General features: G+C 48.5%; 1 protein-coding gene and 1 long non-coding RNA gene across 2 annotated transcripts in view; both read left to right on the forward strand.

Annotated features, from left to right (window-relative positions):
- The first annotated feature begins 3,932 nt into the window (after window positions 1-3,932).
- Window positions 3,933-23,545, forward strand: part of LOC311428500 — a 61,265-nt gene continuing 41,652 nt past the window's right edge. The window contains exons 1-2 of the long non-coding RNA XR_014687746.1: window positions 3,933-4,020; window positions 4,826-4,914. This is a non-coding gene — a long non-coding RNA (uncharacterized lncRNA). The remainder of the gene's footprint in view (window positions 4,021-4,825; window positions 4,915-23,545) is intronic.
- Window positions 8,896-9,886, forward strand: LOC311428479 (uncharacterized protein; the record flags this gene model as incomplete). Its single annotated transcript, XM_084539910.1, has 3 exons — window positions 8,896-9,017; window positions 9,122-9,814; window positions 9,864-9,886. Exons 2-3 carry the CDS (start codon window positions 9,235-9,237, stop codon window positions 9,884-9,886), a joined length of 603 nt encoding a protein of 200 aa, XP_084396036.1. The 5' UTR covers window positions 8,896-9,017; window positions 9,122-9,234.

The following is a 23,545-nucleotide window of genomic DNA, read 5'->3' on the forward strand; positions in this document are numbered from 1 at the left end:
GATGTTTTCTAAATATAATTCATGATGTTTAAGTACATGCATAACTTTCTAAATTAAACTTGTTTAACTTAAAAAACCAAACCACATATAATGTTAAAACGTAAGAGCTTGGTGGTGCTAAGGAAGTGGATTGGACTTTGTCCTTCCGTGGAACCCATGTAAATAGTCTCCACATTTGCATTGGGTTTAAGGGGAAAGAATTCTCTTTCTGCAAAAATTATAATGCTGTCCTACTTCTTTGTTGTTCTACCTCAATATACATCTAATTGTTAGACTGATGAATTTGTCCCCAGTATTGATGACAAAGCACACTGTAGATGCTGTCTAGGCTACTGGAAAAGTATTTGTTCCAAAGTCAAATGCCTTCCAGGTGAGGTCAATGCTGAGCATGCTCTTTCTGCCTCCTTCTTCACAGTGCTCCTAGTAGATCGCTTGAGTATGTTAGTAAGATTCTCTTATAAACTACTAGTATGTGTCTGGAATTTTGAATTACGGTGACTTTGCGCTCTTCTTTCTCGCTGCTCTAGGCGGTTTCGTCTGTTAGCAGAGCTCTGGAACTCTTTGTGAAACCTGAAGAGCTGGATGGAGAGAATTGCTATAAATGTAGCGAGTAAGATTTTGACGAATTAGGTCTTAATCCTAGATGTCAGTTTTCTATGTTGCATGACTCTGTTGGACTACCTCTAAACTTTGGATCTACTTACAAGTTTTGTGGAAGTTTATAAAAGACTTGGATTTTTGTTTCCTTGGAGGGGAAAAGTCTTGTTCATAGGCATTCCCTATGGGTTTGCAATTCTCTGGCTTGTATTTTGCCATCAGAATTCAAAAAGAGCTACTTTTGTTCTTTCTATTTATTAGCTCTCGACAGTACTTTTCTTGATGTAAACTGCCCAGTTTCCGTTGTTCTCTGGGCTAGTGGCTAATTTTCACTGCTTACACCGTAGGTCCTACCTTGGAGCGGGCAATGTGTCAAACTGAACTATTTTGTTTCAAAGGATGGCAGATGGGTTCAGTGTCTTTCCAGACAAGCTCAGTACATGAAGACTTCCTACTGTTAAATGTCTCCCTCCTGTAGAATGACCATGTGCTTCTGTTGTATTTTTGATGTTGATAGTCGACCTATGTTGGAGATTATTTGCAATTTCTAGCCCTGGGGACCAAGGCTCTCTCGTTCCGCTTTCAGTATTTGTATTTCCCTTGAAAGCTGAAAGAATGTATCCAGGATTGGAGTTCAAATAGCCACTTTTGTAGACCAAGAAATGGTACCTTGCCATCCAACCTGGTCATACCCTTTTGTGAGAGATTCCTGTTCCCGCTATGCTCTGAGTTGTTGGGAAAATTGACCTTCTTCTCTGTATTAACAAACCTGACACGCAGTGCATGGGTTTATGAAAAGAAAAAAGACCAACCTATTATGCAAGTAAATATCATTCAAATAGCATAGGCATGCGTGAGACATTAAAAGGAGTTTGTTTTGGGGGCGAAAAAAGAAGATGCCTTCAAACACTTATCTCTGCTTGGTTTTAAGGTGTAAAAAGATGGTTCCTGCGTCCAAGAGATTTACCATACACCGTTCTTCCAAGGTTCTCACAATATCACTGAAAAGATTTGCAGATTTCACAGGTGGAAAGATCAACAAGGTATATTTACCACTGTAATGCAACTATATCATTGTGTAATGGGACATCCCCCAAAGCTGAAAGTTGTTAATATTTTCAGACAATAATTGTAGACTAACGACTATGGCTTATTCTTTCTCTTAATATCAATAAAGTTCCCGCTTGACAAGAAGCATATGCTTTCCTCTGAGAAGGCTGATTCATCAGGAAACAGTTCTCTGCAACTTCTAGTCTTAACCGTTGTTTATGGGAAGACTTATTTGTAGTGAATCAAGAAATATATTCGAGAAATATATTCTAGAAATCAATTCTAGTCTGTGTTTTTTGGAAGTGTTTTTCTCTGGCTAGTCCACGAAGTACTCTGGGATAATTTTTCTATCTTCTTGATGTCTCTTTAGGAGGTGAAATATCCGGAGTATTTGGACCTGAGAGCCTACATGTCGCAGTCAATGGGAGAACCACTGCTCTATGCCTTATACGCGGTGCTGGTACATCACGGTGTCAGCTGTCACTCAGGACACTATATATGCTATGTAAAGGTAGAAGTCAACAGCATTTCTAACAGGGTAAAGGTTGTGCTGGCAAACCAATTAAAGCATGACTAGCAGCTACTGTTTCTAGGGAAAAAGATTTCATTATATTTTTATTTGACATGTGTGTATTTTGTTCCTATCCGTGATTTCAATTGGAAAACGTGCAATTCACCTAAAGAAATCGTTGTCTTTATTTGCAGGCTGGTAATGGACTTTGGTATCAGATGAATGATGCTAAAGTAGTGCATACTGACATTAAAAGAGTTCTTGGTCAGCAAGCTTACATACTTTTTTATATCAGGTAATAACAAATCTTAAAATGTGTTCAGAAGAGATTTACTTTCCTGTTATTGATATTTTTCTGTTTTGCAAGTGTTTTTCTTGCTATCCCGGGAGAAGATTATTATTTGTCTAATTCAGTTCTGTCTAACCTGAAATTCTCTGTGTCGTTTATTATCTTTTGTTGCTTGGCCTTAAACTGCAGCACTTGTGTAAATTGCTATCTATGTGTTATCTGTAGCTGGCTAATTTAGAGAAGGAGAGAAATGAAGGCCATCTGTGGTGTAAGAATGAATTATTGCTGTGCAAGTGATAGTCTTAGTAGGAAGACTGTTCTCTACTTTTCAGTCTGTAGTCATGGCGAAGCCTTCTGTAGAGAAGGCTTCCATATCGTATGAGCTGTTCCTCTAAAATGATAGGATGGGATTTAATCCAAGAGTAGGCTGAAAGAAAAACTAAACTACGATCACTGCTCTTTTCTGAAGGCGCTATGATTTGACACTTGGAGAACGTGCGTTTTACTTGCCAGCACCATCTTATCCCTGTTCATTCCCTCCTGGTCAGCAGGGGGCTAATAGTAAGCAGGCTGGATTTCTGGGACCACGACTTCTTCCTCATATGATTAAGGTAATTCAGGGAAGCGGGAGGGCAGATAACGGCACCAAACTGCTAGTGGGTTTGGGGTTTGGTGTGGGGTTTTTTGTTTGGTTTTCGGCATCTTAGTTTTGTTTTCCTTCCCACGCTGCAGCTTTCTTCACAGCCCTCATGCTACAGCCAGAGTCATTCAAACAGTGGTTACTGCTAAATTGTGCAGCCATGCGACTCCATTACTTTATACCTCCAAGACAGCTTTCTAAAGCACAGAGAGCTACGCTCTTTGACTATTTAAGCAGAGTGTACTAATCCTCAAATCATTTAAAAGAGGACTTGTTTTTCCTATCCTCGTCACTTTAGCTAAGACAGGGAAAACTAAATGTCTTATTCCTGAGCACCAGAACGATTACTTCAGGCTTTTCAGGGTATGTTTAAAGGGGAAAATAAATATATTTGGGAATAGCAGCAGGTAATGTTAAGTTGCTTGGCTGTTTTTCAAAGATGATGTTAATTTGATACCAATCTGCAGTAAACCAAAAGCAGGAATTGAATACGCTTATTGGACTTGCATTTATCCTTAACGGGCAGTGTGTTTTTCTTTTTAGGTGTTAAGACCATTTGTAGAAACACTCAGTAGGAGAGTTTTGTGTTTCAAAATGTTACATGCAGTGTTTGCGTTAATCCATCTTGCAATTTCTTCTTTTTAAATACAGAATTCAAGCCGTTTAAATGGAAATGGATCCATAAAAGAGGACGCAAAGACCACTGGTGTCACCCTAAAAAGGCCATCTTCAGCACCACCAATGGCCTGTGTTCAAAACCAGGCAATTACCAGGCCTTCAATTACTGATACGTCAAGAAAACAGAAGATCACCATCAGTATTCACAATAAATTGCCTGCTCGTCAGACTGTGTCACAGCCTGACTTTCTTAGCAGTGCTGTGGAGGATGAAGATCTCTACCAGGCTGTTCCTTCATCCACAATTACAAATTTGGTAATGCAAATGAAGCAAATGCAAACAAACAAAAAAGTTTCTGATGAAATTTTTGTGGAGCCAACAGTGAATGAAAATCCTAAACTCAGCTCTGATAACACAGTCCCTTATGGTGCAGAATCTTCAGGAAAATCTGAGGAGGAGTCAAAGGGCTTATTTCAAAGGAATTTGAAATGCAATGCAATGTCCTCTAATGGAATTTTGGTGTGAAAGGTAGTCCGTACATTGCAGCATTCCAATTCTTCCTGTCAGAATGCTGACAAAGGAAGATCCCAGCATGAGCTGCCAAAAACAGATTCACTAAATGGTGCTATTAGGTTAGTTAATGAATCTAAAGAAAACGGACTGAAACTTGATGATTCCACTTGCCGAGTAGAACCTGTTAAACCTTCTGAGATGTTCTTTTCTAAAACAAATGGATTGCTTGAAACATAGATTTGCTCCATCGAGAATTTCTCACCTACGATGTATTCGGGAGTGTTTATTGTGTTCCTAATTCAGGTGAAATACTGAGAAAACGCAGCACACACGTGATCATAAGACTTTGTGGTATTATCCCCTTAGAATTTGCAGACCTGAGCTTACATTAGAACTTGTCAACTTAAGCTCAGCTGAGATAAAAATTCCTAAGTTTCATAAAGTAGATTTTGGGGGGTGAGTTGGGGTTATCTTTGAAGTGTAGATAATGCATACAACTCACAGCGGTCTTGCTTACCATTTAATGGAGAAATTCTGACAAGACTAGTCCTCAGTACTACTACAAATAGTATTTTTTTGTCTGCTGACTTGTGCGTTTTAATTGCAGATGCCTGGAGCTATGCCTTCAGTCAATCGAGAAGTCATCACGGAGTCCTTCAGAGCCAGCCAGCTGAACAGCTTGTCAGAGGAAATGAGGTAAAATGAGCACAGTCTGATTAAGACAAGACTTTATGGAAGTTCGTTACAGTTTTATCTGTCTACTAATAGTATTTAATGGAAGGATTTAAATTAGTACAATTCCATACTGTGTGTCCAGTGTCACGAACAGAACTAATGATCAGCACTGAGCATATCACTCTGATGCAGGTTGGTGCCTCAAGGAGAACTTGTGTTCCTTTATAGAATGTTTTTCCATTTTTCTCCACTGTCTGGAGAAACACTGGCTGTTCCCCGCTCGCCCCTATGCCTTTTTTCTCAGAGCAGCAGGTGGAAGGAGACAGATGCGTTTGCTTTTTTAGTGCAATGGCTTCAGAAGCAAGAGGGGAAAAGGCACGTTCTCTGGGAGCTGAAGAAGGTGTCCTAATCACAGGAGAGGTTTCTAAATGGCATATCTTTGCGAGCGTTCCTGTAGTCCGGAGGTTTTTGTTTGTTTGTTTGCCTTTGGAAGGTTTTACTCTTAATATTCACGTCCTTCAGCAGAAGTGAGAAATGGGTTTTTATTTTATGCAGTGTTGCGGAACCTCCGAAATCTCCTGGGAACGATGAATACCTCGCCCAGTACCAATGTGATGACCGTGGAGACAAGGAGAAAGCAAGAAGATCAAAAGAACGTGACCTCATTTCAAAAGAAACCGTTTTGTCCGGCAAAGAGTCTTGTGAGCCTGGTGAGAAATTGCGGCAAACTTCCTCTCTCAAGTCTGACACTGAATGTAGCTCTAACAATCTTTCTTCCTTAGCTATTGCAGATAGACGCCAAGATACAAAGGACAAGACTAAAACCACTGAGAAAGAGCATTACCGAAGCAAGAGGGAACATGCTCCTAGTGAAGAGAAGGAGAGTCAAAAAGCAGGTCCTTCCAGCAAGAGGAGGTGTTCTCAGAGCGTGGAATTTGTTGAGCAAAAGAGTCACAAGCAGGAGTACTGGGAGGGAAGCAGGTACAGATCTTTCCCTCGTGAAAGAAACAGCCCTGAGAATGGCAGAAGAGCAGTCAAATATTCAAAGTACAGATCTGGCAGCGGAGGAAGATCAGAACAAGGTAGCAATAGGTACTACCGATCCAAAGGGGAAAGAAGTTGGAGCAGAGAAAGATACTATCGAGACGAAGCACGGAGATGGGAAAGATGTGGCTATTACAAGGATTACTATTCACCTCATGCGACAGGAGACAGTAGAGAGAGAAAGTTCTCTCACGGCGATTCAGCCTTTGACAGATGGACTGCAACTTACTACAGCAGGTCACATAAGCATTATCATTACAAAAGCGGATGGCCTCACGGTTCCCTCTTGAGAGAGGAAGATGTACGTCGCTTTAGCACACCCCGAGCAGACTTGCATCGTTGCTCGGTACCTCAGCAACATTCCAGAAGACATTCTCGTGAAAGACATGCGCTTCCACCTGTGTCAGCTCATTTGGAGAACTGTCTCCAGAAAAATGAAACAGAAGGAAACAGAAAAAGAAAATATACCCGTGCAGAAGGTAGTGAAAGTGAAATAGAAAGGAAAGACAGAAAGATAGAAAAGGAGCTTTTAGGTGGTGAAAAAAATGCAAAAATATCACAAGTTCTGGAAGAAACAGAAGTCTAAGGATAAAGATGGAGAGAAGGATTCCAAGTAAGCAAGGATTCCAGCATACTCCGCATTTTTTATTCTAATTCTTTTCTGGGTGCTTCTCATGTCTTCCTTTTTTTTTTTTTTTTTTTTTTTTTTTTTTTTTTTTTTTTTTTTTCTGGTAGTTTCTAAGTTCTTTAGATAGCACCAGCTGGCTGGGGATCATGTTGTTAGGTTGATCAGTGAAGACAGGAAAGCTCTTGCTGAATTGTGTCAGAGCACTAGCTTTGGACCACATAGTTCGAATCACATCCGTACACCATTCCAGATTAGGTTAAAAGATTTTTTCTGCTTGCACATATTCCAGAGCTAGCCGTTGTTAATGATCTGTGTACAAACCAGGACCTATGGTCCTTCAATCTGACGGCTTAAGTTTGCTGCATCTAAAGTAAGTTGCGTGTGCACAAAGCACCACAAAATAGCTGACATGCTGCAAATCATCACCTGTGGTAAAATAAATCAAGTTTCATATAGGCAACAAGTGCCACATCTTTTTTTCCCTTTTTAACTTGCATGTTTCTTTCAGACTTCATGATTTGTGTTTCTGTGCGCTCCGCTTTGACAATGCCAATCGCAAGCGTAAGAAAAAGAAGAAAAAGGAGAAGAAAAAGAAGAAAAAGGAGAAACACCAGGAAAGCAAAAGGCTCCTTGGAACACTTGGATCCTCGTTTCCAGAAGATAACGCGGGAGAAGAAGGAAGAATGCCATCCTCCAGATGGCTCTTCATGTCAGTAATGCAGAAGTGAGAGCAGTAAACAACCTTACAAGGAAGGGAAGACTTCCAGTGCAGGCGAAAGCAAGAAATACTGCTCCATCGCATCCAACGACTATACTAAAGGTAAGCGGCCGCAGCGTGTGTGAGGAATTCCTTTTATATTAATCTCGAGATTATTTCAAACAGTCTTGAAGTGCTTGATGACTTAACAGTCTGCAGATTTATTATCAAATCAAAAAAAAACCCCACTTGGTAGACTATTTTTTTCCCAGTTTTGAATGGCCACTAGGAAAGAAGGCCTGAAATAAAGAGGTTAAAGGCAAATGGTTTTCACAGAATCACAGAATTTTCTAGGTTGGAGGAGACCTCAAGGTCATCGAGTCCAACCTCTGACCTAACGCTAACAGTCCCCACTAAACCATTTCCCTAAGCTCTATTTTCATTTGGTTTGATGATGAAGTGGCAAACAAGAGGAAGAGTTGCAAGCTCCCTTCTTAAATTCAGTCCAGCCAAGTAGGAAAAGTAAATGTGGACGGACAGCTGTATCTTGGCAAAGAAGATAGTAGGGAGCAAGGAGGTTTAGCAGTCAAGATGGAAGGTGATGCCATGAGGCTTAGAGGCTAGTAATGTTCTAATGAACATGGCCAAGTCTTGCGCTGGGCAGCCTGCTTGGGTCCAAAGCCTGCAGTCCTCCCCAAGATGTCGGCGAGGGGCTGGTGAGCCGTTGGGACGGAACCCCCGTTGCCCGGGTTCCCCAAGCAACCGCCCCACTCTCCAGCCACCATGGCAGGTCCAGCAGCCGGCTCCCGCTCCTCCCGGGGCTGCGGCCCTGCTGGCGAGCCCAGCGCCCCAGAGCTCAGCCCAGCGGCCTTTTTCCCACAGAGGGTTTCCCCAGACGGCTTCCGCGGCTTGCGCAGACGCAAAACTCCCCCTTCGTCGTCCCAGCCGTGCCGCCAACGGTGGCTGCCTGGCTGCTGCCCTCCCTCCCCGGAGCGACGGCGCTGCCCTTGCAGCCCCCGCAGGTACCCACCCTCCCCTCCGCGCTGCCCCAGGCCACCGTCTGGCACGTGGTGCCGGGGGTCCAGGGGCAGGTGCTGCAGCTCCCCGCCGGGGTGCAGCTGCCACCTGGGGGGCACCTCCCAGCCCAGGGGCACCACCTGCAGCTTGGGCAGCTCCCCGCCGGGGGGCAGCTCCCTGCTGTGGGGCAGCTCCCCGCCGTGGGGCACCAGCTGCAGCTGGTGCAGCTCCCCGCTGTGGGGCAAAACCTGCAGCTGGTGCAGCTCCCCGCTGTGGAGCAAAACCTGCAGCTGGTGCAGCTCCCAACCATGGGGCACCAGCTGCAGCTGGTGCAGCTCCCCGCCGGGGGGCAGCTCCCCCACACCGCTCCTCCCTGTGCCCCCTGTGTCCATCAGTGGGGACAGCCCATGGTGACGGGGACACTGGTACCCCACCATGCGCTGGGGCTGGGGCCCAGGGCCGTGCTCCATGGGGAGCTCCTGCACCCCACAGGCACCTGCCTGTTGCAGGCCCCCGCCCAGCGCAACCCCCCGCCACCCCTCGTCCCGGGGCCTCCGCTGCGGGGGCAGGCGCTCCCCACGCCCCGCACCCTGAGCAGCAGCCGGGGGCAGCTGCCGGAGCCCTGCTTGCACGCCGTGGGGCTCAGCGAGGACCAGGGGCCCCCGCTGCCCGGCCCCACTGCCCCCAAGCCTGCCCAGGCTCCAAGGACCGCCAGCACCCAGACGGCGACGCCTGACGGTGAGTTTGGGGCTGGCACAGCCGGCCGCTGGGCGCCCCACACCCAGGGGCCATGGGAAAGCTGACATCGCCCGTCTTGGGGGATTTTCTTGCTTCGTCCTCAGCGGCGACAGCCCCGCAGGTGCCTGAGGAGCCCCCGCAGCTGCCCGAGCTGGGCCCTGATGCCTTTGCCAAGGCCTTTCCAGAGCTGGCAGGGGACAGCCAGCAGCTGCAGCACATGCAGGACGAGCTCCTGGCCGACCTGGACATTCCCATCCCCGGCATGGAGGAGCTGCTCAGCTGGCTCGATGCCGTGGAGCCCCAGGACGCCTTCCCCGATTTGCCCAGCAGTCCTGCCCTCAGCCGCTTCCTCTCGCAGCTGCCCGACCTCTGCGAGGACATCGAGGAGCCGAGCACGCAGGGACTGGAAGCCACAGGAGCCCTCGGTGAGGTCCCCTCAACCCCTGGGCTGCGCCCCGAGAAGCTTGAGGGTGGGCTGTCGCTGCAGTCCCCCGTCGTGCCAGCAGTGAGCCCCCCGCTCAGCCCTGCAGCCAGTCCCCTGCCCAGTGCGCTTAGGAGCCCCCTACCCAGTCCACCCCTGAGTCCCCCCAGGAGCCTCCCTGACACCCAGCTCCTCAGTGCCCTTAGTAGACCCCTGCCCCAACCCCCCCAGCGTTCCCTCAAGACCCGCCCCAACCCCAAGGTCCCCAGTGCCCTTAGTAGACCCCAGCCCAAATCCCCCCCGAGTTCTCCCAAGAAACGCCCCAACCCCAAGGGCCGCAGTGCCCTTAGTAGACCCCAGCCCAAATCCCCCCCGAGTTCCCCCAAGAAACGCCCCAACCCCAAGGGCCGCAGTGCCCTTCGTAGACCCCAGCCCAAATCCCCCCTGAGTTCCCCCAAGAAACGCCCCAACCCCAAGGGCCGCAGTGACCATAGGAGACCCCTGCCCAAACGCCCCCTGGGTCCCCTCAAGAGTCCCCCGCCTGCCCCTGCGTCCACCGGCACCAAGCGGGGGGCCAAGCGCCCTGCGCCCAGCAGCACCCCCGGGACAGCGCAGAGCTGCCAGCACAGGAGGCCGACGACGGAGAACCCCCCCGGCAAGGAGAGGAAGACGCTGCTGGGCCAGGCTGGCCAAGGCCGCAAGAGACCGTGCCAGGGGAAGACGGCTGGCAGCAGCACGGTGGCTGGCAGCAGCAGGGAAGCAGGCAGCAGCGCGCAGCAGCTGGCGATCAACAGCACCACGGCACCCAGCAAGAGAGCGCGAAGCCCGGGGGCTGCAGGGGGGCAAGGAGCAGCGGCGCCACCTCCCCGCAGAGCGCGGCTGCTGCCGGAGACTCCGAGTGGGGAGCCCCGTGCCGTGCGGCCCCAGGACAGGCTCTGTCCCCAGGCCAGCGGGGCCAGGACGCTGCAGCGCCAGCAGCCGGGGACAAAGACCCCCAGCGAGACTTTGCAGCCGCTGGGGGCCAGGGCCAAGGCGCTGGGGCCAGCGTGCCAGCTGGCCTGTGTGCAGCCGCAGCCCACCTCCAGCAGCCCCAGCAGCATGCCCAGCGCCCCGCCGACAGTGCCAGGCTCCAGCTACCCGTGACCGACCTCGGGCTTCTCCTCGACGGCCCCCGCAGCACCCAGGCAGGCACAGAGACCTCTGCAGGCACCTGCTCCAGCTTCAGCCACGCTCCTCAGCCCTTGCCCCTCTCGCTTGCCCTCTCCCCTCTCTCGTGCTGGAGCTAGGGGATGGGCTTGCCACTCTCAGGGATGGCAACAGCGCCAATGGCAAATGCGCGCGCGCCTCACCCAGGAAGGTGGCAATGGCAAGCTGGGGAGATGCTGGCAGCAGCTGGGCTGGGAAAGCTTGGCCATGGCAACTGCTGCTTGGGACACCAAAGGGCTGAGAGACAAGACTTGCTTCTTCTTTCGGGGCATTGCTCTTCTTTCCTGCCTTCTGGATCAAATTCCTCTCCTTAGGTGGTCACTCAGCAAGGCCTCTGCCTGCAGAGCACTTCTTCTTGCACTGGCATGCCAAGGGGATAAGAACTGGGAGGTCTTTGGGATAGCAAATGATCAGTGGGATGGGAAGTGATGATGGGGATAGCAATTCATTGGAATGGGAAAAATGGGTTTTATTTGTATTAAATTTAAATTTTTTAATTTTCATTTAATTTATTGGTTTTCTTATTTATTTAATTAAATCCACTTTATTGACTGTGTTGTACGGTATGGCATTGTTTTATTATTATAAAATTATAAGTATTTAATAGTATTAAATATTTTTATATATTAATATCTTATAAACTGTAAGTATCATTATTTATTATTTTGTTGGTTTTTATTCCTTTTCTACCCTATTAAACTCTCTTTATCACAACGCACTGGTTTGGACTTTATTTTTCCTTCCGAGTCATTCTGGATTCACTCCAGATGGGGGGACACTAGCGAACGCCTGTGTGCTTCAGATCCAAGGTCACCTTTGCCCTCATTCAAGATACATATTTGCATCTGTTGTTGTGAAACAAAATTAACAACAGGAACAATAAAGTTACCTACTTGCTAGCAGCAGCTCAACATTTGCTGGGGTCTGCTCTGTGCATTTTGAAGACCATTCCATGCTCTTCAGCCCCTTCAGGAGGAAATGTATGGTTCTAGGAAAATGCGTCTTGACCTGATGCAAAGCTGTGACGCAGCCTGCAGCTGCTGCAAGCCCTGGCATTTTACCTGCAGCCCCTCCAACAACTCTGATGTTCCCTGCATCGACTTCAACCACTGCGGCAGGACCTGAGGCCCCTCAAAGCCTTGTAACACACCCTGCAGCCCCTCGAGCCCCTGGCATGGTCCCTGCAGCCCCTCCAGCCCCTGGCATGTTCCCTGCAGCCCCTCCAAGCCTGGCACAGGCCCTACAGCTGGCTCCAGGGACGACCCCGTTGCTGTCTCAGGCACCAATACACACAAGGGGAAGGAATGGGGAAGGAATGCATGCAGAAGTCATCTCGTTTCGGAAGGGCAGAAAGTCCTCCCAAGAAGAGGAAGGAGCAAGAGGAAGGCGAGGCAGCCTACCCCAAGGTAGGGCCATCCCAGGGCACAGGAGGCTGTTGGAAAGGAGAGCAGAGAGAAAAGCATCAGGAAGCAGGTGATCCCCATCCCTGGGCGAGCTGCGAGCCATGGGACAAGATTGCAGCTGTCCTCCAGGCGAGCACATTGTCAGCTGGCTGCTGCGCTGCTGGGATAGCAGCTGCGGGAGCCTGGCAGCAGAGGGCAGGGAAGCCAAGCAGCTGGGATCCTTCTCTGGGGAAGGGGGCACTGAGAAAGCGCTTGCAAACGGGGCACAAGCCCTCAGCCTCTGGAGGCGTGAAGGAAAGGGATCCCTTCTGGGAAGATGCTGTGGGCTTGCTGAGGCTCGAAGAACAGATGGTGCTGCCTGCTACCAGCGTGCTGCAGCAGCGGCAAGACAGAGCCGTGGTGGTTTTCCTCAGCTGGGCAGCTGAGCTCCAGCACAAGCGCTCTCTCCCTGCCCCTCCTCCAACGCCAAGGGGAGAAAAGAGGCTGGCAAGGGCTCAAGGGCTGCCAAAAGGACAGGGAGATCACTCCACAAGGAGCGTCACGGGCAAAGCAGGCTCAGCACAGCCTGTTCCAGTCCAGCCCGGGGCCTGCTCCTGCGGGGGCTCTCCACAGGCCGCGGCCTCCTCCAGGCCACAGCCACCTGCTCCACCGGGGGCTTCTCCAGCCACAGGGGGGCTGCAGCGTGGAGATCTGCTCCACGGGGGACCCATGGGCTGCAGGGGGACAGCCTGCTCCACCAGGGGCACAGCCTGCTCCACCAGGGGCCTCTCCCTGCACAGGCCGCAGGGGAACTGCTGCTGGGAGCCTGGAGCACCTCCTGCCTCCTGCTGCACGGACCCTGGGGGCTGCACAGAGCTTTCTCACTCCTCCCTGAGCCAGACGCTGCTGGGCAGCAGCTTTTGTTCCCTTTCTTAGATGGGCTCTCCCCCAGGCGCAAACATCATCCTTTTGCTCTGCGTTCTGGGCAGCAGCGGGTGGGTCCCTCCTGGAAGGAGCCTCCTGGAAGCGGCTCTGAGCTCCCATGGGGCAGCTGCTGCATTCTCCTCACAGAGGACACCCCTGCAGCCCCCCGCTCCCACAGCCTGGCCACGCAAACCCAAGCCAAGACACCGAGCGAGCCTCCCTGATTGCCAGCCAGCAGCTGGCTCAGCCTGGGACCCCAGGCCAGTGCCCACAAGACTCTCCTGGGCCTTGAAAAGCAAGCCTTGTGGGGACGGAGCACCCACAAAGAACGGACTCACACAACAGGACTCCTTGCCAACACTGCCTCACAGACACCTGGGCCTTGAGCGGGTAGCTCACCTTGAGCGAACTCATTTCCTTCCCAGTAGCTGAAATGTGCCCTTTCGGGGGCATTTGGGGGCTACAGCGTGCTGCTGAGAGGGTTGTTGGAGCTCCTGCAGGGCAGTGCTTCCACTAAGGCAAGGCCTTTTCTGCATCTTCTACTGCCCTGCAAGCGAGGATGCTTGGGGCACACAAGAAGCTGGCAGGGGACACAGCTGCAGGGATTGCAGGGATTCCTAAAGTCATAGCCAAATACAAGAAAGACAGGAGGACGTGATGCTTCCGAGAGAAAGGAGCTCGCTTTGGGGTCCAAATCCATCCCTTTTTCAGGAAAGCAAGAGATGCTGTGCATTTCTCTCGTCCCCCTGAGACAGCCACTGGGTGACGATGGTGCCAAGTGTCTGGAAAGAGACCTTGCTTTCTCAGGCCCAGGTGTCCAGCTGCACACCAAGGCCGTCCCTGGCTTCCAGGCGCAGTTGCCAGGCCCAAGGCCGAGCTCCCCTGCGAACCCCCAGCCCAGCAGACCTTGCTCCTGGCATTGTGGAGCAGCCATTTCACGGCAGCCTTTTCCCCTGGCAGTCAGCTTAGCGCCGAAAGCTCTGTCACCGGGACACCCGAGAGCCGTGGCAGCTCAGCAGAGAGTCACTGTCAGCCTTGGAGCTCACAAAGGTGGGTGGCCGCAAGTGCCCTGAGCGTCCAGCTCGCAATGAGGACTGCTGTGGCACTCAAATTGTCACCTGTTTGCTGCGATGCTGGGATACCTGCTCTGGTAGCCTGGCATCAGAGGCCAGGGAAGCCAAGCAGCTGGGATCCTTCTCTGAGGCAGGGGACACTGAGAGTGGAAATGGAAATGGGGCACAAGCCCTCCGCCTCTCAAAGGAACCCCTCAGATGTTTAGGTATAGTAAACTTATGTATATCTGTGTGACTCTAGACCACAACATGTTAGTGTTCTGGTTTGTCCACTGCTTTGTTGTGGGGGCTTTGAGTTGGCCTCTACTCTTTAGGTGAATGCTGACTTCATATCTATGGTGCACTTTATTCTTAAAATGGGAAGTTTCTACCAATTTCCTGTCCAAAGTTCCTCATAAGCCAACTGCAATCATCATTTCAGATGTATCTCCCAACTTACACATTTCCTAATTCTCCTTGATATTTACTCAAGAAATGCATTTTCACAGAGACATCATATTTTTCTCTCAACTGGCATCTGGCTGAGCAGAATGATGTCCTTTAATTCCCTTCCACACAATAGGCAACTTGTTCCTTCTGTCTTCTGAACACTTCCTCCTAAGTTCAATGTGAATACAAGTGGCAGAATTTTGCCTCATGTCTTATATGTGTGGCAGGGCTGCCCTGTCAGGTGTATTTATACTGGAGAAAAAAAAAAAAAAAAAAAAGAATAGCCATACATACCATATAACCACTTAACTTTTTCAGTTCTTCTGTTAACAGTGCATGAACATGGGGTTTTGTTGTTTTATTGTTTGTTTTAAACTCCTGACTGCCATATAGCAAACATGACAAAAAAAAAAAAAAAAAAAAAAAAAACACCCTTTGTTGAGAATCTCTAAGCATGGCTCTACTTTGTATTATCAAATGTCACTTCACCTGAACCATTTCAATCACAAGGGATATCCTTCTGTCAGGCTCGGTAGTACTTCCCAACTTTACGTCACCTGGAAATCTCAAAGCTCATATGTAATTTTTAGTCTTCGGCCACCATATCCGTACTGAACATACCTAAATTTGAAGTCATCTCTGCTCTGAATAGGAGGTTGGGTTTTCAGAGCTCCCTTCCAGCCTACATTTCTCCATGAGTCTTTGCCTCCTTAGCAGCTGCAGTTTCAGAACTGTCTCTGAGAATCACTACAGGTAACCTCTCCTTTGCCGGTAATTCCCTCTTCGAACAGTGTGAACAATTGCAAACTCCCTTGATTCACTTGCAGCCCCAAAGCCCAAATCCATAGATAAGGTATCAGAAGCTCACAGAAAGTGAAATAGATGTAGTTCATCCCCTGTGTAGGGGAACACTGGTCCTACAAAGGCAAGCTACTAAATTCTCTGGAAACAAATTAGCTTTAATAAATTATCTTGTAAATTCCACATTACCCGCTACTTCCCTAGTCTTATCTCTTCTTGCTACAAAACTTTGCCCAGCGTTGATGTCAAACTAACAGGCCTGCACTTGTCTGGATCACTCTTTACATTCTCCTGGACAGAAGTATATTTGTTACTCTCCCATTCTGGGGACTATCCCTCTATCCCTGATTTGCACAGTTGTGATGTATTTTTCCTACTTGAGTTGTTGTTCTGTGTGCCAATGCTGTTAATAGGCTAGGTAGATATCAGCTTGTCATTTTTCACTTGAATCACTGTAGATTTTTATTTCACCTCAGATGATGTTGTGCCTAGTGCCCTACCCTCATTTGCAATGGGAATCCTGTCACTGCCCTTAATATCACATTGTTGTTGCTGTTAGATGCAGGAAATAAGATTTGCAGCATTTGAGACATCATTAACTTTTGATCTATTTTTGCCTCGAGTATGCAACTGTCCTAATTTGTTCTCTTTGTTCCCCCTGGGTTCTGTGGCTTAAGTATCATTTACTATTATTGTTTAATTTCCTATGTGAAGGAGGTTTTGGGTCATTCGTACTTTATTTTTGCAGTTTTTAACCTCTGAAATGTACCTTTTCTCATTGCTTTTTTCCCATCTGAATTTTGAATTTTAACTCTGCCTTCTCTGCACTCCAGTCCCAGAGATGCTTAGTCAGACTCAATGATTCATTTCCTTAGATTTCAAAGTTTGCATTTGTAAGCCTCAAAAATTTCATTCTAAGCCTGGTTTTGTTTTATGTTTTGTTTTATCAGTTTTATGGTATGATAAGCTTTTGCTTCCACTGAAGGGTAGAAGTCATTACGAATAGTGCCAACAAAACAGAAACATAACAATGAAAATGATATTTGAATTCAGAATAGGTATTTAAAAAGTTCACCTTCTCCAGCACAAATGGGGAAAGTAAAATAAATAAATAAATAAATAGAGCAGTCCTAAATCATCAAAACTGGCCAAAGAATTAGAAGAAGCACTATTTTTCCAAGGCTGCAATGTTTTCCATTCATCTCACTGGGCCAGCAGAGCACTAGAGAGCTGGATGCACTGAACTCCTGGCTCATACCCTAAATGACCTGCAGGAAGATCTTCTTATCTCTGTCCCCCCGTTTCTCCTTTCAATCTCTGTTTTGTCTGTTTGTATCACTAGGTATCAAAGCGCTACTGAGATATGCACGTGCAGCACCCAGCACAACCTTGTTTCAGGCTCCAGTGGGACCTTTAGGCATTACCATCCTATAAACAAGTAACAGTGATAGTGAGCGTAATTACAGTCGTCAAACTATTCCAGCTCCACTTCATTAGCCATGCCCTGAGCTAAATAACATTTTAATCAGTCTGATATGTCACCTGTGGCTTTCTTCACTGTCACTTGCAATCCAGCAAACTCCTTCCTTCATGTTTCTAGATTAGACAGAGGGTTCTTAACTGCAGACATCCACTTCCCTGTTCAGGAAGCAGTGAGACCTTTCATCTTCACCCAGAATTAAGATGATATCCAAGCATCATGAGACACAGCGCGTGTGTCTCCTAGGCCCATCCCATAAGAGCAGGACATTTACCTCACATGAGAAGAAGACTTAATGCAGAGGCAAAGCAAGATACTCGGTGTCAAAGCCATGTCTGGATGATCATTAAAGACAGATCAAAATTACCCAGTACAGGAGGAAAATCTATCATTTGAAGAAGATTATGGTCTCTGATTATTAGTTTCAAAATTAGTTTTTTTCTTTGGATTTCCTCTGAACTTAAACTTAGTTTGGAATGCCTTTGGTTTTGAATAGTTCTGAAATTGTATTACTTCTCCTAAGTAAGTTGATAGTCTGTTCTATTTACGTGAAATTCAAATAATATTGTGAAGGATCTGCCATCACTTTTACTGTGTGCCAGGCCGAGAGCCTTCCTGTACTTAAAGGCAACCTATAGGAAAGCTGGGGAGGGGGTCTTTATCAGGGCCTGGAGTGACAGGACATGGACTAATAGCTTTACACTGAAAAGTTAGATTTCTAATATATGTTAGGAAGAAATTCTTTACTGATAGTACTTCACATCCAGCCACTCCAGCCCCTGGCATGTTCCCTGCAGCCCCTCCAAGCCTGGCACAGGCCCTACAGCTGGCTCCAGGGACGACCCCGTTGCTGTCTCAGGCACCAATACACACAAGGGGAAGGAATGCATGCAGAAGTCATCTCGTTTCGGAAGGGCAGAAAGTCCTCCCAAGAAGGGGAAGGAGCAAGAGGAAGGCGAGGCAGCCTACCCCAAGGTAGGGCCATCCCAGGGCACAGGAGGCTGTTGGAAAGGAGAGCAGAGAGAAAAGCATCAGGAAGCAGGTGATCCCCATCCCTGGGCGAGCTGCGAGCCATGGGACAAGATTGCAGCTGTACTCCAGGCGAGCACATTGTCAGCTGGCTGCTGCGCTGCTGGGATAGCAGCTGCGGGAGCCTGGCAGCAGAGGGCAGGGAAGCCAAGCAGCTGGGATCCTTCTCTGGGGAAGGGGGCACTGAGAAAGCGCTTGCAAACAGGGCACAAGCCCTCAGCCTCTGGAGGCGGCGCCTGTCAGGCGTGAAGGAAAGGGATCCCTTCTGGGAAGATGCTGTGGGCTTGCTGAGGCTCGAAGAACAGACGGTGCTGGCTGCTACCAGCGTGCTGCAGCAGCGGCAAGACAGAGCCGTGGTGGTTTTCCTCAGCTGGGCAGCTGAGCTCCAGCACAAGCGCTCTCTCCCTGCCCCTCCTCCAACGCCAAGGGGAGAAAAGAGGCTGGCAAGGGCTCAAGGGCTGCCAGAAGGACAGGGAGATCACTCCACAAGGAGCGTCACGGGCAAAGCAGGCTCAGCACAGCCTGTTCCAGTCCAGCCCGGGGCCTGCTCCTGCGGGGGCTCTCCACAGGCCGCGGCCTCCTCCAGGCCACAGCCACCTGCTCCACCGGGGGCTCCTCCACCCGCAGGGGGGCTGCAGCGTGGAGATCTGCTCCACGGGGGACCCATGGGCTGCAGGGGGACAGCCTGCTCCACCAGGGGCCTCTCCCTGCACAGGCCGCAGGGGAACTGCTGCTGGGAGCCTGGAGCACCTCCTGCCTCCTGCTGCACGGACCTTGGGGGCTGCACAGAGCTTTCTCACTCCTCCCTGAGCCAGACGCTGCTGGGCAGCAGCTTTTGTTCCCTTTCTTAGATGGGCTCTCCCCCAGGCGCAAACATCATCCTTTTGCTCTGCGTTCTGGGCAGCAGCGGGTGGGTCCCTCCTGGAAGGAGCCTCCTGGAAGCGGCTCTGAGCTCCCATGGGGCAGCTGCTGCATTCTCCTCACAGAGGACACCCCTGCAGCCCCCCGCTCCCACAGCCTGGCCACGCAAACCCAAGCCAAGACACCGAGCGAGCCTCCCTGATTGCCAGCCAGCAGCTGGCTCAGCCTGGGACCCCAGGCCAGTGCCCACAAGACTCTCCTGGGCCTTGAAAAGCAAGCCTTGTGGGGACGGAGCACCCACAAAGAACGGACTCACACAACAGGACTCCTTGCCAACACTGCCTCACAGACACCTGGGCCTTGAGCGGGTAGCTCACCTTGAGCGAACTCATTTCCTTCCCAGTAGCTGAAATGTGCCCTTTCGGGGGCATTTGGGGGCTACAGCGTGCTGCTGAGAGGGTTGTTGGAGCTCCTGCAGGGCAGTGCTTCCACTAAGGCAAGGCCTTTTCTGCATCTTCTACTGCCCTGCAAGCGAGGATGCTTGGGGCACCCAAGAAGCTGGCAGGGGACACAGCTGCAGGGATTGCAGGGATTCCTAAAGTCATAGCCAAATACAAGAAAGACAGGAGGACGTGATGCTTCCGAGAGAAAGGAGCTCGCTTTGGGGTCCAAATCCATCCCTTTTTCAGGAAAGCAAGAGATGCTGTGCATTTCTCTCGTCCCCCTGAGACAGCCACTGGGTGACGATGGTGCCAAGTGTCTGGAAAGAGACCTTGCTTTCTCAGGCCCAGGTGTCCAGCTGCACACCAAGGCCGTCCCTGGCTTCCAGGCGCAGTTGCCAGGCCCAAGGCCGAGCTCCCCTGCGAACCCCCAGCCCAGCAGACCTTGCTCCTGGCATTGTGGAGCAGCCATTTCACGGCAGCCTTTTCCCCTGGCAGTCAGCTTAGCGCCGAAAGCTCTGTCACCGGGACACCCGAGAGCCGTGGCAGCTCAGCAGAGAGTCACTGTCAGCCTTGGAGCTCACAAAGGTGGGTGGCCGCAAGTGCCCTGAGCGTCCAGCTCGCAATGAGGACTGCTGTGGCACTCAAATTGTCACCTGTTTGCTGCGATGCTGGGATACCTGCTCTGGTAGCCTGGCATCAGAGGCCAGGGAAGCCAAGCAGCTGGGATCCTTCTCTGAGGCAGGGGACACTGAGAGTGGAAATGGAAATGGGGCACAAGCCCTCCGCCTCTCAAAGGAACCCCTCAGATGTTTAGGTATAGTAAACTTATGTATATCTGTGTGACTCTAGACCACAACATGTTAGTGTTCTGGTTTGTCCACTGCTTTGTTGTGGGGGCTTTGAGTTGGCCTCTACTCTTTAGGTGAATGCTGACTTCATATCTATGGTGCACTTTATTCTTAAAATGGGAAGTTTCTACCAATTTCCTGTCCAAAGTTCCTCATAAGCCAACTGCAATCATCATTTCAGATGTATCTCCCAACTTACACATTTCCTAATTCTCCTTGATATTTACTCAAGAAATGCATTTTCACAGAGACATCATATTTTTCTCTCAACTGGCATCTGGCTGAGCAGAATGATGTCCTTTAATTCCCTTCCACACAATAGGCAACTTGTTCCTTCTGTCTTCTGAACACTTCCTCCTAAGTTCAATGTGAATACAAGTGGCAGAATTTTGCCTCATGTCTTATATGTGTGGCAGGGCTGCCCTGTCAGGTGTATTTATACTGGAGAAAAAAAAAAAAAAAAAAAAGAATAGCCATACATACCATATAACCACTTAACTTTTTCAGTTCTTCTGTTAACAGTGCATGAACATGGGGTTTTGTTGTTTTATTGTTTGTTTTAAACTCCTGACTGCCATATAGCAAACATGACAAAAAAAAAAAAAAAAAAAAAAAAAAAAACACCCTTTGTTGAGAATCTCTAAGCATGGCTCTACTTTGTATTATCAAATGTCACTTCACCTGAACCATTTCAATCACAAGGGATATCCTTCTGTCAGGCTCGGTAGTACTTCCCAACTTTACGTCACCTGGAAATCTCAAAGCTCATATGTAATTTTTAGTCTTCGGCCACCATATCCGTACTGAACATACCTAAATTTGAAGTCATCTCTGCTCTGAATAGGAGGTTGGGTTTTCAGAGCTCCCTTCCAGCCTACATTTCTCCATGAGTCTTTGCCTCCTTAGCAGCTGCAGTTTCAGAACTGTCTCTGAGAATCACTACAGGTAACCTCTCCTTTGCCGGTAATTCCCTCTTCGAACAGTGTGAACAATTGCAAACTCCCTTGATTCACTTGCAGCCCCAAAGCCCAAATCCATAGATAAGGTATCAGAAGCTCACAGAAAGTGAAATAGATGTAGTTCATCCCCTGTGTAGGGGAACACTGGTCCTACAAAGGCAAGCTACTAAATTCTCTGGAAACAAATTAGCTTTAATAAATTATCTTGTAAATTCCACATTACCCGCTACTTCCCTAGTCTTATCTCTTCTTGCTACAAAACTTTGCCCAGCGTTGATGTCAAACTAACAGGCCTGCACTTGTCTGGATCACTCTTTACATTCTCCTGGACAGAAGTATATTTGTTACTCTCCCATTCTGGGGACTATCCCTCTATCCCTGATTTGCACAGTTGTGATGTATTTTTCCTACTTGAGTTGTTGTTCTGTGTGCCAATGCTGTTAATAGGCTAGGTAGATATCAGCTTGTCATTTTTCACTTGAATCACTGTAGATTTTTATTTCACCTCAGATGATGTTGTGCCTAGTGCCCTACCCTCATTTGCAATGGGAATCCTGTCACTGCCCTTAATATCACATTGTTGTTGCTGTTAGATGCAGGAAATAAGATTTGCAGCATTTGAGACATCATTAACTTTTGATCTATTTTTGCCTCGAGTATGCAACTGTCCTAATTTGTTCTCTTTGTTCCCCCTGGGTTCTGTGGCTTAAGTATCATTTACTATTATTGTTTAATTTCCTATGTGAAGGAGGTTTTGGGTCATTCGTACTTTATTTTTGCAGTTTTTAACCTCTGAAATGTACCTTTTCTCATTGCTTTTTTCCCATCTGAATTTTGAATTTTAACTCTGCCTTCTCTGCACTCCAGTCCCAGAGATGCTTAGTCAGACTCAATGATTCATTTCCTTAGATTTCAAAGTTTGCATTTGTAAGCCTCAAAAATTTCATTCTAAGCCTGGTTTTGTTTTATGTTTTGTTTTATCAGTTTTATGGTATGATAAGCTTTTGCTTCCACTGAAGGGTAGAAGTCATTATGAATAGTGCCAACAAAACAGAAACATAACAATGAAAATGATATTTGAATTCAGAATAGGTATTTAAAAAGTTCACCTTCTCCAGCACAAATGGGGAAAGTAAAATAAATAAATAAATAAATAGAGCAGTCCTAAATCATCAAAACTGGCCAAAGAATTAGAAGAAGCACTATTTTTCCAAGGCTGCAATGTTTTCCATTCATCTCACTGGGCCAGCAGAGCACTAGAGAGCTGGATGCACTGAACTCCTGGCTCATACCCTAAATGACCTGCAGGAAGATCTTCTTATCTCTGTCCCCCCGTTTCTCCTTTCAATCTCTGTTTTGTCTGTTTGTATCACTAGCTATCAAAGCGCTACTGAGATATGCACGTGCAGCACCCAGCACAACCTTGTTTCAGGCTCCAGTGGGACCTTTAGGCATTACCATCCTATAAACAAGTAACAGTGATAGTGAGCGTAATTACAGTCGTCAAACTATTCCAGCTCCACTTCATTAGCCATGCCCTGAGCTAAATAACATTTTAATCAGTCTGATATGTCACCTGTGGCTTTCTTCACTGTCACTTGCAATCCAGCAAACTCCTTCCTTCATGTTTCTAGATTAGACAGAGGGTTCTTAACTGCAGACATCCACTTCCCTGTTCAGGAAGCAGTGAGACCTTTCATCTTCACCCAGAATTAAGATGATATCCAAGCATCATGAGACACAGCGCGTGTGTCTCCTAGGCCCATCCCATAAGAGCAGGACATTTACCTCACATGAGAAGAAGACTTAATGCAGAGGCAAAGCAAGATACTCGGTGTCAAAGCCATGTCTGGATGATCATTAAAGACAGATCAAAATTACCCAGTACAGGAGGAAAATCTATCATTTGAAGAAGATTATGGTCTCTGATTATTAGTTTCAAAATTAGTTTTTTTCTTTGGATTTCCTCTGAACTTAAACTTAGTTTGGAATGCCTTTGGTTTTGAATAGTTCTGAAATTGTATTACTTCTCCTAAGTAAGTTGATAGTCTGTTCTATTTACGTGAAATTCAAATAATATTGTGAAGGATCTGCCATCACTTTTACTGTGTGCCAGGCCGAGAGCCTTCCTGTACTTAAAGGCAACCTATAGGAAAGCTGGGGAGGGGGTCTTTATCAGGGCCTGGAGTGACAGGACATGGACTAATAGCTTTACACTGAAAAGTTAGATTTCTAATATATGTTAGGAAGAAATTCTTTACTGATAGTACTTCACATCCAGCCACTCCAGCCCCTGGCATGTTCCCTGCAGCCCCTCCAAGCCTGGCACAGGCCCTACAGCTGGCTCCAGGGACGACCCCGTTGCTGTCTCAGGCACCAATACACACAAGGGGAAGGAATGCATGCAGAAGTCATCTCGTTTCGGAAGGGCAGAAAGTCCTCCCAAGAAGGGGAAGGAGCAAGAGGAAGGCGAGGCAGCCTACCCCAAGGTAGGGCCATCCCAGGGCACAGGAGGCTGTTGGAAAGGAGAGCAGAGAGAAAAGCATCAGGAAGCAGGTGATCCCCATCCCTGGGCGAGCTGCGAGCCATGGGACAAGATTGCAGCTGTACTCCAGGCGAGCACATTGTCAGCTGGCTGCTGCGCTGCTGGGATAGCAGCTGCGGGAGCCTGG

The sequence above is a fragment of the Aythya ferina genome (assembly GCF_964211825.1).
Source record: "Aythya ferina genome assembly, contig: HAP1_SCAFFOLD_86, whole genome shotgun sequence".
Taxonomy (NCBI): Eukaryota; Metazoa; Chordata; class Aves; order Anseriformes; family Anatidae; genus Aythya; species Aythya ferina.